Genomic DNA, 16,777 nt, shown 5'->3' on the forward strand with positions numbered 1-16,777 from the left:
TTGAAATTGAAATGTTCTGAGAGCTTCATGAGAAGAATCATTCCGATGTCTGAAATAAGCGCAGGACCCAGGTTGGATGCATTTAATTCTATTATAGCATTAGAGACTGGCTTATGTGATGTTTAAGCTTTGCCTGGAAGCAGCAGTGCTGACAAGCATGAGCAAGCTCAACATATAATTAGGACGTTTATACAATTACAGCTATTAAATATTATAGTTTGACAAATAAGTCTGAAGGTCTTCTGTGTCGAGTAGGAAAATGGCTGTGGGGGGGTGGGGGGGACTGTGAGGGCTTGCCCCATCCAAGGGCCTGTAAGGATGCACAGTCCCTGCAGGGCATGTGGGCCCTGCCACCAGACGGGCGTGGGACTGGGGAGGTGGAGCATGCTCAAACCCCAGGACATCTCAGAGGTCTGAGATGGCATGAACAGAGCTGCTCCTCCCTGCCTCCATGCCTGCTCTGGAGCGGGTAACCAAGGCCCTCAGCTAAGATGACTGTGGGAAGTCAGTCATATAACACGGCGCCTGGAAGGCCTCTCCACGCTAATGAGGCATCTCAATAGCCTTAGCCTTCAGTCAATCACCTTCCCTTCCTGGATAGTCCCCAAAATGGTTCCTCCCACATAAAGCACATGCATTCACACCCACCCCACCCCACCCCCAATAAAGAAATATGAACAAGCTCAGACCATCTCAGGGAGCTGCTTCATTAAAGGCTGCCATGAGGAAGAACTTCGCCTAAGCAACCTGTAACATTAAGACTCAAAGAAGGCCTTCTCTTCTCCCGCCCCTCCACCACTTAGCATTCAGCACGGATCCAGGTCCTGCTCATCCCAGCCCCACTTTCCCCTTCCAGCCTGGCATACAGCCTTGCTCTGCTGCCCCACTTAGATATGACCCCCTTTCTTGGACTTCATCTTGCTCCTCCTCCCCATCCCCGAGCAGTACAGGTAGTTCCCAGATAGCACCAGAGGAGAGGTAAAACGTGGGACCACAAGTCCCCATACTTTTCCCAAAGAAGTTCCTGGAAACAATATTCAATCCCCTAATGAATAAAGGAGCCAATCACTGGGCCAGTAGGGGGGCTTCCAGGTTAGATGGAGGAAGAGAGGAAGCAGGAGAGAGTTAGGTCCCTTCCGGACAGGGATAGCGTGAGGACAAGATGTAGCTCTGAGTGTCTCCCAGTTTCAATGGCAGATCAGTCAGGATTCGCCACCGGAGGATATAGATTTAATAAGGCTTACAAGATTAGGATTTTAGTTGTTGCACCCAGTGAGTGAGACACTGTGTTTATGTTTGTGTCGTGTTTTCTTTCACACAACAGATCATCAGGGTTCCAGAGAGAAAAGTATGGCAGCAAAGCATGGGTTTGCCTGATGTGTACCACAAAGGCCATGGGGGATTTGAAGCATGGGGTTGGTGTGGTAACGACCCACCAGTGGGAACCCAGCAAGCTGGGTAAAGAGATTTTGGTGCTTTGAGTCAGAGTCTCCATGAGATAAAGACCATCCGGCTACTGCCGGCCAGGCCACCAGGGCAGAGAGTTGCCGGCACAAGCACAGCAACGTGACAGTTTCATTTTTTGATATTTCCCACAACAATCCTTTATTTAAACATAAAGTTCATAAGCAAAACTAAGTGGGTTGCTTTATTTTGGGGCAGTGTTAAGAATCAGACCAAGAGCCCCATACATGCTAAGCACACACTCTGTCTGCCCAGCTAGCTCCTTAATTCAATTATTCTTAAATTACTTTAAAGAAGATAAGTAAAATCTCATTATCAAAAATAAATACTGTAAGGATATTTTGCTTAAACATGTCCTTTAAAAAGTAATATTTTTGAAATGTAAATAAATAAAATAACCCATTAAAAAAAAAAGAAAGGTTGAGAAGACACTGCCATAGTCAGCCAGCATTTTACCATGTCACTGGTTATGCAATGGGCAGATGTACACGCAATTAAACACTACATACAGCTGACTGCTGGACAATGTCAAAGGTCAAGCCGGAGAGCATCCGCCATTGGAAGCCAAAGCAGATGAGACTGAAGTAGGAGCTGGAGCTGTATAAAATGATGGAAGAGCCTAGCATTGGGACTTCAAGAATGAGTACAATTTTAACAAATTACAGAATGCAGAATTCTGTTACAATGTTTTCTATCTAAATCTGTAGGATAAATAAAACTCACTGAAGCGTTTACTAAGTGTACATGTGTCATATAATAATACAGTAATAATAACATCTTGTTAAAGATGTTCCTCATGTTCCATGGGGACATAAGATTGCATTGTCTAATAGCAACATAAACTATGTCTTAGTTTGGCTAAGTGTTTTTTTTTTTTATTATGTTTGCAGTGAAACTCATCTAACGACACATTTCTCAAAATGTATCCTGTTGCTAAGCAACAATGACTTTGTTTATAAAGGTCTGATCTACCCGCAGGTTATGAAGAACAAACCTATATGCTGGCTGATACCAGTTAGAAGATGACTAGCTGAAGTGCTTAGCCCCTGGTATCCTAGAATAGGCAGGGTCTCCTTGACACTGTCAGTAGTAAGGAGGTAGGAATAAAGTGATTATTATAACAATTAGAAAACAAAGTTGGGGGATGCAGTAACAGGACTCAAGGCACTGGGGAAGCAGACAGACAGTGAGGGAAACTGAGGGAAAGAGACTCAGAAGGTCAGCCACGAGCCCCAACTCACTGCCTAGAGGAGGGGGGTGACCAATCTGATAAAACAAACCAAATAAATTAGAAAGAATGGTTTGCAAGCTATTTATACTTGTTACCAGAAAGGGAACCAGTGAAGATAACGCCCAGGAGAGCAGCTAGCAAGAAAAGGCATGAAAGAAAGGGATTGCAATGTTCATAGCAAAACCAAGATGAAGCCAGAAGGTGCTCAGAGCCCCTAACACACTGAGCAGAGGGTTCCCTTGCGGATAGCAGACCCTCACAGAGAGAAGACCCTTACAGGCAGCAGGCCCCTCCAGGGAACAAACAGGCCCTCGCAGGGAGAGCAGACCCTCTCAGAGAGTGGGCCCTAACAGGGACGGGAAGTCATGTGACATCCACAGGCTCTGCCCGCAGAAATGGGCTCTTAAAAGGATTTGTGTGGAGAATAGCGCCCTCGTGTGGAGACTGCTCTGAGGTTTTGACCAGCGTGGGGACGGTGAGAATCACTGTCTACACTGCCCTCTGATGGCTGGCCAAAATCCACTCTAGCACTAATTTGATTTTTTTAATTTAAAAAAGAGAGGTAGATTTTCCAGAAAGCTGTTCGCACTCAATCCCATGTTCTCCCTGTTGAATACAGAAATTCTGTGATCACGCAAACTCACACTGTGGCATACTGGATAACACCACTCAAGACGGATCTCCCCATGGGAGGAAGCAGGAGAATAACTGCAAATGGAAAGGCTTACCCAAGAAGAGAAACGATTTACATGAATGAGCCTCCAGCAGAAACAGATGGGGTTCCATGGACCCCAGAGTATTAGAAGATAAAAGAACGGCCGGGCGTGGTGGCGCACGCCTTTAATCCCAGCATTTGGGAGGCAGAGCAAGGTGGATTTCTGAGTTCGAGGCCAGCCTGGTCTACAGAGTGAGTTCTAGGACAGCCAGGGCTACACAGAGAAACCCTGTCTCGGAAAAAAAAAAAAAAAAAAGAAAAGAAAAAGATAAAAGAAGACATCATTCTCATCCCTCCACAAAAAAAGAAACCAAACAAAAACAAAAACAAACACAAAGTTGGCACATGCTTCTGAAGAGGAAAAAAAAAAAGCAAGATTCAAACTAAACACCAAGACTAAGATGACATACCTTGTCTTGCCAGTTATTGTCATTTACGGGGTTCACAGCTGGTTAGACAATGGTGACCTCCGCCCCACCTCTAGCAGCCTGCACAGTACTTTCTACTGCTATGAAAGCTAGCCATCAGGAGAGAGCTTACTGCTTAGAACCAACTTGATTTTTCTATGTTCTGTGACCAATGTGTGTGCTGTCTTCCTTCAGCAAGAGGGTCTAACCAACAAATTCTGCTGAACAGAAGGAAAAAGCCTGCACTGTGAGGGGTCTGCAGCCAGCTCTGACCAACAGCTCCGGGGAACCAATATCTGCTGCTCTGTTTAGCTGGCAACTTAGGGATTCTGAGAGGAACAGTATAACTGTATAAGATAACTCCAATTAAATGCATATATATTTATATTCTTGATTCGTATATAATTATATATAGTTATATATAGTTATATAAACTCATATATATTTCATATACATATCTTATAAAATAGATTTTATACAGCTTTTTCAAACATCCTTTGAGTTATTGATCCCTCTCCTCACTTCCTGCTCACCCCTACCCTCTCACCCCTCTCCATATGCCATGGCTGCAATAGTGGCAAGAATGGGGTAACCCGCTGCTTTCTGGCTAGATTGCTGTAGATCTGGCCCAGAACCCACGGTTGAAGAGCTCACACTCACCAGCAGTAAACCTACTACTATTTTTCTGCTAAATGGACACAGTATCAACCCGTCCTTTGTTCACACAGATGAGGCTAGCTCTCAATCACACCAGAGAAGTTTCACTTTGCAGTAGACATTAGCTAATGAAGAAAGTTACAACTGGGACACCTGTAACAACAGATACACACAGTTCAAGGACCATGATGGAGGAAGGAGCAGAAAGATTCTAGAAAGAGTTAGAAAGGGGCTGGTGAGATGGCTCAGTGGGTAAGAGCACCCAACAGCTCTTAGCTCTTCCGAAGGTCCGGAGTTCAAATCCCAGCAACCACATGGTGGCTCACAACCATCCGTAATGATCTGACGCCCTCTTCTGGAGTGTCTGAAAACAACGACAGTGTACAGTGTACTTACATATAATAAATAAATAAATCTTAAAAAAAAAAAAAAAAAGAGTTAGAAAGCAGGGAACACCAGAGCAATAGTGTCTTCAGGACATGATAGGACTCCTGTTCTCAAGACCTAGCAGCTATGGCTGCATATACAAAACAAGCACAAAATCAAGCCAGTCAACACTGGAGCATGGTGGGAGGGGGACCATGAGCCCTCACCCCTAAGTGAGAAGCCATGGACAATCAATGGCTTCCTGGGAAAGAAGAGTCCGATTTTTAAGGGCATGAGCTCTGGCAAACCAACCACACTTCAGTAGGTGTCTCCACACCCAAGGAGGATACAGACAGCACAAACTGGACTCACTAGGTTATAACTAAAAGAGGAGGAACAAAGTTGGAGGGAGATGGAAGTAGGGGTGGATCTGGGGAGAGCTGGGGGAAGAAGGGTGTGGATACAATCAAAACACAACTTATGACATTCTTAGAGATGATAAAAATATAAAAACAAAGTAACATTAGAAATTCTCAGGTGCAGAGTTATGACAGACAGGGGGGTAATACCATCCAATTAAAGGACAGTATCCATTTCAGTGTATAAGTCAGGACTAGATTATCAGTTGCACTGGAGAGTGGCAGCAGGGTGCATTGTTTTGTAATTTAGACTCCATTGCTTATTGCTACATTGTTGCAATCAATTCTAAGTAAACAGACTGTAACCTGTACTGGGCCAATGCGCTGAGGGCACTCGGGTGTTCAGATAAAGCAGCAAGGGGTGCCACTGCCACCATGAGTCGGGACCTCTGCACACCTCGTATATAAAGTCAGTTAGTGCAGATAGCTCACTGACACCTACTGAGAATTATTCTTGGGAAGCAAAACCATGCCCACCTGACCAGTTTCAGAACTTCTGGGCAAAATATATTTTCAGTTATGAGATGTTTCTAAAATTCAAGCAATTCAACATGACAATAAAAGCTATACATACAGCCTTAAAAATAAAAAATATCACAGTCTGGTGGTCCTCCATTTCAGTATTAATCAAAGAAAGAGCCTAGACATTTTTAGACCATGTATAGGCCAAAAACAAAAAAACAAACAAGCAAGCAAAAAAACACAAAAGCTTTCTAACTTTTAGAAATTTTCCACCAAACTAAAGATATTAGGAAATTGTGTGATCCAGGAAAACAGGGACATTAACAAGAAGAGGAAACATGTCCTTGGAGGAAGAACCCAGGTGGCAGCTGTACACAGAAATGGGGATGGCCAGTGCAGATCAGAGCCATGCGTCAAGATAAAATCTGTGCAATACCTAGAACATAAGTGTGCTGGAAAGAGATTTACACACCCAGGAAAAATCTGGGGCTAAACTTCCTATAAAGTCATTGTAACAAATAGGACTTGAGAGGGAGGAAAAATCATCCCTACGTGTTAGCAGAGGCTTTGGCAGTGACAGGCCACAGTTCCAGTGGTGGAAGGGAAAGAAAAGATGCCCAGAAGCACCACGGGGTGAGAGGAGCAGCAACTGGGGCTGCGCAGACGGCTCAACAGTTAGCAGCACTTGCTGCCCTTCTAGAGTTCAAATCCCAGCTCAACCACCTAAGTCTAGCTCCAGGGGATCTGACACCCTCTTCTGGCCTCCACGGCACCTCTCTCTTTCTGTCTCTCTCTGTGTTCACACACACACACACACACTTGTTTTTAAAAGCACAGTAATTGGATCACACCATCTCCGCTCACCAGACATATAAACCTGAATGTATGTCTTATGAATGAGGCCCATGAAATCCACACGGCTAGGGGGAGGGGGCCTGGGCAGCCCACCTCTCCAGCTCTGCTCTCTGCAGCACACAGAGCTTGTTGAAGGACAGGGGTGAGACAGACAATTAGATACTGGAAAAAAAAAAAAAAAAAAAAACCTAGTCGTACTGAAGTGAACTGAGTCTCTCCTGAAAATTGTCATTGTTCAAGACCTTAAAATGTGTTGGTAACTTTGACAGTGGTGGTGAGGTAAAAAGATGAATGTGTTTCTAAAATATCTATACAGGAAACCGGAAAGGAATACAATAGGCAACCCGTTTAAAAGGAAACGCAGAATCTACTAACATTCTCTCCTTTTATCCTGACAGGCTAATTAATCATTCACTCTTCATCTGAGGGAAGAAAAATCAGCCTTCTTGAGAAGGAAGAGATTTCAGGTTGTACGGCAGCTTCGGCTGAACTTTCATATTAAATGTACTGTTCTTAAAGCGCCTCTGGAAGTTGTTTCCAGCAGTTTCACGGCGTTGCAAGCCTGCCGGTGGTTCCTTGTCTCATTTATCAAGCCAAGCGGTGAGCTCACGGTGGGCTAACGCAGCCCAGAAGTGGGGAAGCAAGCCTCACAAGCATGCCTCCCTGACAGGCGGGGACCCAACCTGACTGATGGGGAGCGTCACATTTCACACTCCCTGCAGAAGTGAGTGTGAAATTCCATCACCCCACCACATCTCAAAACTCTAACTATGCTTCTCTCTGCAGGACAATGACATCCACGGTTCCCTGCTCCTGTCCCTCAGCCAAACATACCACACTGTGCGATCCTCTCTTGCTCCCCAGTCACGCAATAAAGGTTAAGAGGCATTCCTTGTGGTGTGGCTCTTATTTTACTCAAGCCCACGTGGTTGGGGATAAAGGGTGGCTCCCTAAGTCCTTTTAGTGGGAACGCACTCACCTCAGAGCATCGCCCACTAAGCACCCATAAGAGAGAGGCATGCTGCAGATTCACCCAGGATAATTTCAGCTGCTAAACCCCCTGGAGCCACTCCTGCTCTCACTGGCTAGAACAAATCTCCAAAGCAAAAGGCAGCCTGAGGGGGCTGGGGGTTGGGGAGCAGGAACATTTGCAAGGGAGCTCAAGCTTCAGACGGGAGCCTTTGGTGTGCCACACACCAACCCTTCCCGTTCCTCACCAAAGATCTCTCCAGATTTACCTCTGCACAGGAAACAGTGACAACGGGAACTTTGGAGCAGGAGCAAACTCACCCAGTTACCTTTCTAGATGAAGGCTGGGCACGAGAGGCAGCCATCTTGCCTGCTATATTGCTCTAACTCCAAACCATACGTTCACCCAACCAAAACAAGTACGTTCACGTCTTTCAATACTTGTCAACTATGACTTTAACAGGTAACCACAGGAGTCGACTTCCACTTTAATGCTCTAACTACTGGTGAGCTGGATAGCTGATAATATTCACTGTTCTTTCTGCTGGATTATCTACTTACTAGCTAGGCTTTTAATGAAAATGTCTTTTTATTTATGTAAGGGGTGAATTAGGAACATACATGTAGGGGCTCCCAGGGAAATAGAAGAGAACCTTGGGTCCCCTAGAGCTAGAGTTACCAGTAGCTGTGAACCACCCAGGGTGGGTGCAGGGACACTGAACTCAGGTCCTCGGGAGTGGCAAGGGATCTAAACCACTGAGCTGTCTCTCTGGCCCCTACCTTGTCCTTTTCAAGTGGTTTTATTTTTCTGACTACTTATACAATATTTAGAATGTAAGGCTATATTACACTATTATTCTGGCTACTTATACTCCCTCCATCTGTCATTAGGCTTTTGATTAATTTTTTAACTTATATTTGCAGTTTTAAACTAGGAAAGAACATATAAACAAGTCATGATCCACCTTATGAAGCTGGAGAAAAAGGACTTGTTGCTGTGGTCTAAATGTGTAGAGATCTAACCCCCCCAAAGCAGCAATACTAACAAGTGAGGCCTTCTGGACATGACTTGGTCTGGGCAGGATTGACACCACTATGGCAATGGCCAGAGGGACTTATCTACATCCTCAGTGATGTGGACACAACTTGTCTGTCACGAACACTGAACCTGTCTGTGCCTTGATCTTGTGTCCCTGGAACTGTAAGAAATACTGTCACTGCTCATTCACCTCCTCACTGGGTTTGTTTGGTTGTTTTGTTTTCTGAAGACTGTCAACAATGCTGAGAAGGAAGGCAAGAGTCTTCGCTAAGCTGCTCCCAAGCCACTGTCCAATGTCTAACTCTGACGATGAAGCAAGGTCGAAGTGGCAGACTGAAATCAACTGAAATGATTGATGGTTGTGAGCTGAGAAAACTGCTGTGCCACGATCGGCTCCAGGTGGCTGCGCAGCTTATCCATCTGGATGATAACAATCCACTCCCACCCCGTCAGTGCCGTCCACAGTGCTTACAGCCGGAGCTGGCGTCACAGGCCATGGAGAGCAATATGAAAATCCACAGAAAGGATCCTTCTTTTTAGGTATGCAAAGTATACACAAATCAATGTCTCAATGGCAGGCAGTCACCAAAAGATATCTTGGTTTTACTTCCCCTTGCTGTGATTAAAATCCCTTGACAAAAGCCATTTAGGAGAGAAGGGGTTAATTTTAGCTCACAAGGGATTACAGTTCATCACCATGGCAGCAGGAGCACCAGGCTGGCCCATTACACGGTGCCAACAGCTAGAAGCACAGAGGAATAAAAGCACTTGTCTCTGCTCAGCAGATTGTCTTCACGCTTATGTAACTCAGGGCCACACCCACTCGCCGGTGCCACGCACAGAGGGTGGGGCTTCCCATGTCAAGTTGGTCAAACTAACCATCACACATGGATAGGAAGAAAAAAAAAAACCTGAAATCAGGAGCAAAAGGCAAATTTTTTTCATAAAAAAAAAAAAAAGATACCGAAAGGAAAACATGATATTATCAGTAATTTAATGCTGATAAATTCAACAACTGAAATGAAATGGGCAAATTTCTTTTTTTTTTTTTTTTCTTTTGGTTTTTCAAGACAGGGTTTCTCTGGGTAGCCCTGGCTGTCCTGGAGCTCACTTTGTAGACCAGGCTAGTCTCGAACTCAGAAATCCGCCTGCCTCTGCCTCCCAAGTGCTGGGATTAAAGGCGTGCGCCACCACGCCCAGCTGCAAATTTCTTGATAAACATAAATTATCAAAACTCAAGATCAATTAAAAACCAATCTACATAGTCCTCCTATCTCACCCACAAAGCAACTGAAACACAAGCTTCATGAGTGGATTAGAGCAAACAGTGAAAACAGAAATGTCCGGCATGCAGAAGCACTTCAGAAAGGAGACGGAGCATTTCAGTCTTCCAGCTATCTGAGCCTTGATGTAAGAGCCAGACAAAGGCTCAGTGGGCGGCACTTGTCACCAGGCCTGAGGACCTGAGACCTCAGGACGCACTGGTTCTCAGCCTGTGGATGACCCTTGCACAGGGGTCACCTAAGACCACCAGAAAACATATTTACATTGCAATTCATAACAGTGGCAAAATTACAGTTACAAAGTATCAATGAAAATAATTTTATGTTTGAGGGTCACCACAACCTAGGGGTGCTATGTTAAAGGACTGCAGCATCAGGAAGGTTGAGAACCACTGGCATATTAGATGGAGAGAACTAAGGTCCAGAGTACCCTCTGACTCCGAGTGCACTCTGTCAGATGCACACACAAAAATAGATATAAAAGTATTAAAACGGGCATGTTATAAAATATCATAAATCAACAACCTAAACATAAAGTCTTTAACAAATGTTAATTAGCGCATAAAATCTATTATGTGAAAATAGTATAATATGGCTAAGATATATCTCTGTAATTCAACGTTTAACATTTAAAACAAAATGAATTGATGTAACTGACTATAGTAAAAACACTAAGGAAATTGTATGTAAAGATGAGAAATGACAAAATTTAACATTATTAGTAATTCTTTAATTTTAATAAAATATTTTATTTTATGTGTACAGGGGAAGAGGGTTTGCCATCATGTTTGTGCAGTAAGGCCCCTCAGAAGCCAAGAGAAGGCCCCAGGACTAGACTTACAGACATGGTGAACTGCCACATTTATTTAGCCCCCCTTTTTTTTTTTTTTTTTAAGTTATCTTGCTGGGGCTGGAGAGATGGCTTAGTGGTTAAGAGCTCTGACTGCTCTTCCAGAGGTCCTTAATTCAATTTCCAGCACCAACATGGTGGCTCACATCCATCTTATAATGAGATCCAATGTCCTCTTCTGGTGTGTCTGAAGACAGCTACAGTATACTCATACAAAATAAATAAATCTAAAATTAAAAAATGTTCTTGGCAAACTAAAAATAGAAAAAGAATCTTCCTCAGCCCAATAAAAGGCACCTATTCTCCCCAAATCAGTCCACAGACTTAGTGAAATCTAAATCCTAACAGGAAGTGTGAGTGTGTGTGTGAGTGTGTGTGTGTGTGTGTGTTCATATATGTCCTGGTACATGTGCATATGTGTACAAGTATGTAGAGGCCAAAGGTCAACACAGGGCATTTTCCTCAATGACTCTCCACAGAGTCACTCTACCCTTGAGCTCAGGATTGGATAGACTGGCTTGCCAACAAACCTCAGTATCCTTCTATCTGTCTGCACAGCTGGGATTACAGGTGTGCACCACCATTCCCCTTCCTCCCTCTTCTCTTCCTCTCTCCCTCTCCTGTGGAAGACCCATAGAGCCAGTTACCACATCACAAGGACACCTAAGGAGTCTTACAGACAGGTCCATGAGCAAAGAACACATGAATCTTGTTAAACAATCAGCCAGGTTTACCAAACTGGACAGGTGACCTGAAATAAATCCTACATCCCATCTAAGTGCCAAGCCTGGCATGGTCCTGGTGGGGACGGAGTGACATGGTTCCTGCCCCTGGGACAGGGCTCCAGTGTGAGCCTCCACAAGTGTCGATGACTGCTGTGGGCTTAAGGCTTGTTTATATAATAATGTACATATTTCACATTCCTCGGAGGAATGTCCTCTCTATTAATGTTAATGACTGTCAAGAGTCATCATAGCAGAAACTAAACACTTCTTGAGAGGGGTCCACCTTGGATTAAAATCTACAATGAATTTGCTCTGGTAGGCAAGGCCTAAGAAAAATTCATTTTAGGGAAGATTTTTGCTATTAATATGCTTTTCCTGTTATCGTTAAGCATGCATAACAATCACTAGGTATTAGCCCACTCTTTTGAGCAGATCTCTGCAGATCTATGAAGATGTACTATCTTGTAGTGATGACAAGTAGATAATGATTCTAAAGAATTCCTGATTTGATTCACATAATTTTAGGAAGAAAGTTTTGAGAGACGGGCTTAGTTGCCAGAAAGATGTAATAAAGTGAGAATGCAGAATAGAATGTGCCCACTCCTCAGAACAGTAAGTAAAAGCTTCATATGTGCTTTCATAATTACACTAAACAGAGAAATAGACTTGGGACATTTTTGTACTAAAGAAAAAACATTAGGTCCAAGGATAAAGTCACCGGTGCGCACTATGATAAGGCAAGGCCATGTAAAAACTGTTGCTTTGAACTTTTAATGAGTATAATAAAATGAAACACTGCTTTGAATTTAATATCAACATCCTTCTTTAACTCCAATTTTATGTAACATTTTATCTCTAAGTAGGTATAAAAAGACCAGAGAAAAGAAATAAAGTTGTTGGTTGAATGATTTGGCTTCCGGAGCTTTGCCCCATCCATCCATCTATCCATCCATCCATCCATCCACATGTATATATATCTGTCTATATGTTTGTGTGTGAGAGTATATGTATGTGTATGTGTAAGCATGTATGAAAACATGAATACGTATGGAGTTGATTGAGACAGATGGTCAGGCCAGGCCAGAGTGTGGGTGTATGAATGTTTAAATGTATATATCTGTCTGTGCATATTTGCCTCTACACAACACCTTAATTCTTTTCCTTTCCTTCCTATCTGGTTCACAAAGAGTTACAGCTTAGCCAGAAGGATTTCTAGCTGATTGACCAGAGAAAGGAGCACCAGCACCAGCAATAAATCTTTTCACTTATCCCCTGCTGTTTATGATGGGGTGCTAAACAGTTTCTCACCTCAGAGGAACTCAGGCAGGCGGGTTAGCTATTGAAGCTAACTAAGTGACTTAGACTTAAGACAGGTGTTATGGTTTGTATATGCTTGGCCCAGGGAGTGGCACTATTAGAAGGTGTGGCCCTGTTGGAGTAGGTGTGTCACTGGATGTGGGTTTTAAGACCCTCATCCTACTGCCTGAAAACCAGTCTTCCACAGCAGCCTTTAGAACAAGATGTAGAACTCTCAGCTCCTCCTGCACCATGCCTGCCTGGATGCTGCCATGTTCCTGCCTTGATGATAATGGACTGAACCTCTGAACCTGTAAGCACCCCAAATTAAATGTCATCCTTATAAGAGATGCCTTGGTCATGGTGTCTGTTCACAGCAGTAAAACCCTAACTAAGACAAGAGGTAAACATTTTCTTATTGTACAGCAACCCTAAATATCTCATAAGACATATTACCCTCACCAATGTTCTTCCCCCACTGGGGCTTGCCCACAGCAAGTGACTCCATGATGATCTGACAGCATAAGTCCAGGAGGTGGAGGTGTGGCTAATGTCTCAGCAAAATGGAAAATTCTGGGAACCTTCAGGACAGCCCTTAAGGCTGTGGAAAAGAGCTCTAAATTCATGAGTGATATATATATTCAACTATGCAAAATATAAGGATACAATATGAAGTATGAAGGGTTTCATGAATCTAAAGACCAAAGGCAGGTACACTATGAGCCAGCTTGTCAGAGAGATACAAAGGCAGGCAGAGCAAGTTCAAGGTCAGCCTAGGACAGAGCAAGGTTAGGCCCACGAGTGGTAGAAATTGTAATTTCAGGGCAAGGTCCCACCCAACTAGATCTTTTGTGCTTAACAAAGGCAGACAGATCTCTGAATTCTTTTGCTATGTTAGGGGAAAAAAAATATATGCTTGCTGTCTCTTAGGAATTAGAGTAAATGACTGGATTGATATGTAAAATAAGACTGGACTTTGTCTTCTACAGGAGATGAGCTATCCAGAGAATTTAGGATAAAAAGAACTGCTTGGAGAACAGATAAATATATAGACACACATACATACAGAGAGAGACAGAGTGAAAGACGGATGGAGACACACACACACACACACACACAAGCAAGCAGAACATGGACAGAGAGGTCTCTTAGAATAGCAAGCAAGCAGAATATAGACAAAGAGATCTCCAGGGAGAAAGCAGAACACAGAAGCAGCCCGGAAAGCTGGATCAAACAGAACACAACTTGGATCCACAATCTGACTTTCTCTTGTCCTTCTTTTCACTGCTTCCAGACACCCCTTCTCTCAGAACCCCTCTCCATGCTGAGGCTGGTCCTTGGCATCTAAGCCTCCAGGTGACTGCACCACAGGTGACATTTCAACTGTAACTTCTGAGACCTTGAGGCAGATCTGATCAGACTCTCAGTCTACTGAAATTACTATCTAGATCCACTAACCTGGGGGGTAACTTGTTGCAATAGGTAAGTCACGTAAGACCTGCATTAGTTGTCCTGGCAAGTTTTATATCAACTTGACACAAGCTAGAGTCATATGAATAGAAGGAACCTCAGTTGAGAAAGTGCCTCCACAAAATCCAGACGTAGGACACTTTCTAACTAGTGATAGGCGGGGGAGGGCTCAGCCTGCTGTGGATGGTGTTATCCTTGAGCTGATGGCTCCTGGAGTCTATAAGACAGCAGGCTTAGCAAGCCTTGAGGAGCAAGCCAGTAAGCATCACCCATCCATGGCCTCTGCATCAGTCCTGCCTCCAGGTTCCTGCCCTGTTTGGGTTCCTGTCCTGACTTCCTTCAGTGATGGGCAATGATGTGGGTGTGTAAGCTGAATAAATTCTTTCCCAAGTTTCTTTAGTCATATTTGTATCATCACAGCAATAGTAGCCCTAACTATATTATAAATGAATTTAATATAAAACATGATAACATAAAGGCTAAAACGGTGAATCTTTTCAGTGAGACAAAGCAAAATATTGTCATGGCCTGGGAACAAGCAAAGAACATGAAAAGCAGTAAGCACACACACACACACACACACACACACACACACACACTGAAAATAAGGGTCAGAAAATCTTGCCCACATTTATAAACCTAGCACTGGGGAGGTCAAGACAGGAAGATTATGATTTTGATACTATCCTATACTCTCTCTCTCTCTCTCTCTCTCTCTCTCTCACGCGCGCACACACACACACACACACACACAAATAGTTAAGTTAAATTTCATCAAAATAAAACACTGGTCTGGAAATTTGGTTTAGTAGGTAAAGATTCCCAGGACCCACTGAAAGCCCCACACAATAACACATCTATGACCCCAGGGTTGGGGGTGCGGCATAGAGACAGGTGGAGCCTGGGCAAGGGACACTCACTGACCAGCCAGTCTAGCAATATGGGAAGCTCCAGATTTAATGAGAGACATCTAGGGTCAACCCCTGGCCTCCAAACTCCTCCACGTGGGCACACATACCCACACACATGTACATGCACTACACACACACCCACACACACACAAAAATTAAATTAAATAAAATTTCTAACAGGGTTTGTCCTCCTCAGCAACCAAGTTTTCATGGGTGCCACTGAAGACTTGTGGGAAAAGAAATTCTGCTTTATAAAGAACAACATCTCAGCCAGGTCCTCAAAATGCTCAGCTTACCGGTGGGCTAAAATTCCTATGTGACAATGTATTTAAGTTTCTTACTAGGGACATTTTATGAAAAGTAGCAAGGTTTGTTTCAGTGTTAAAACTGGATATGTCTGTGTGGCTCTCTGAGAAGCGATGATACTTGCAAATAGTATTTTCCATCTTCTGGTCTTGATCCGATTAAGTGGACTTGTTTACCACATGAAACGAGACAGACACTACTAGGGCTGTGTAATGACTGAAATTGAGGGGTCTGAGGGGGGAGGTAAATACTGTCTTGTACTCTCCTATCGAAGACTGGCCACAGTTCACTGAATATACCATACAAGATACTCATCTCGCCCTAACATCATGGTGAAGGCCAGATTCAGATAAGCCACACTATAGCAACTTTGTTTCCTAAGCACAGAAATGAGAAAATAATAAGTTCTATTAGCACCGCTCTGCAAGCCAGAGAACTATTAGCATAAGTGTCCGGGTCACAGAACCTCGAATCCCAGCAAAACAGTGCATGTGATTAAGACCAATCACGGTGATAGTATACCATTAAATTGCAAAATAGAAGCTACCTGGGCCAAGTTCACTTTTTTTTTTTCATACCCCCTGACTTTACTGTAAGGAGTGGACTCAAGAACTTCAAGATTATGGGAAAGCAGACAAGAGGAACTCATTCAGAAGCTGTGTGCAGTTCCTGTGTGCCACAGCACCTGTCTGCACGCACTTCTTCCAGCCAGCCACATGTTCCTAAGCAAGACAGACGTGCAAACCATTCAGTGCCTGACTGCATGGCCCTGGCGGCCGATCCTGCAGCGGCGCTGGGAGGAGAAGGGGGAGTACGGGGTGCTGCCTCTTCCCGACGACCCCACAGGGTGCCCCGACCCCCGCAGCGCAGTCCTCCCGCCCCGGCCCGTCCCGTCGCAGCCGGTACTCACAGCTCTGGTCTCATACAGCACCAGCTTCTGGACGGAGCTGATGATGGGGGCAGCGGCCGTGGGCATGGCTCCAGCCAATGGCGGCCCCGCCACGGGGCACCAGGCCCAGGTCGTGACAGCGGCGGGGTTCCCCCTGGAGACAGAGCGAGGAGACTCTGCAGACCTCCAGCACACCAGACACAGCTGACAAAAACAGTGTCACAACACTAAACATTCAGCGGCCAGCACGCCGGCTGCTTCCGGATTCCTCCAGCCCCGCCTCCCAACCAGCCCCGCCCAAGCCGGAGGGGCGGGGCTACAGGATCACCGGGTTGAGGAGGGCGGAAGCTAAGGGTGCCATCTTTCTTAAGGGCAGGCAAAAAAAAAAAAAAAAGAAAGAAAGAAAGAAAGAAAGAAAGAAAGAAAGAAAGAAAGAAAGAAAGAAAGAAAGAAAGAAAGAAAG

At 44.3% G+C, this 16,777-nt stretch overlaps 1 protein-coding gene across 1 annotated transcript in view; it reads right to left on the minus strand.

Annotated features, from left to right (window-relative positions):
• The window catches only part of Fig4 (FIG4 phosphoinositide 5-phosphatase), a 114,309-nt gene extending 97,715 nt beyond the window's left edge, over positions 1-16,594 (minus strand). Inside the window, exon 1 of the mRNA XM_021173871.2 lies at positions 16,336-16,594. Within this exon, the coding sequence (XP_021029530.1) occupies positions 16,336-16,401 (66 nt within the window). The 5' untranslated portion in view covers positions 16,402-16,594. The remainder of the gene's footprint in view (positions 1-16,335) is intronic.
• Positions 16,595-16,777: the final 183 nt, after the last annotated feature.

Source organism: Mus caroli, chromosome 10, assembly GCF_900094665.2.
Source record: "Mus caroli chromosome 10, CAROLI_EIJ_v1.1, whole genome shotgun sequence".
Lineage (NCBI taxonomy): Eukaryota > Metazoa > Chordata > Mammalia > Rodentia > Muridae > Mus > Mus caroli.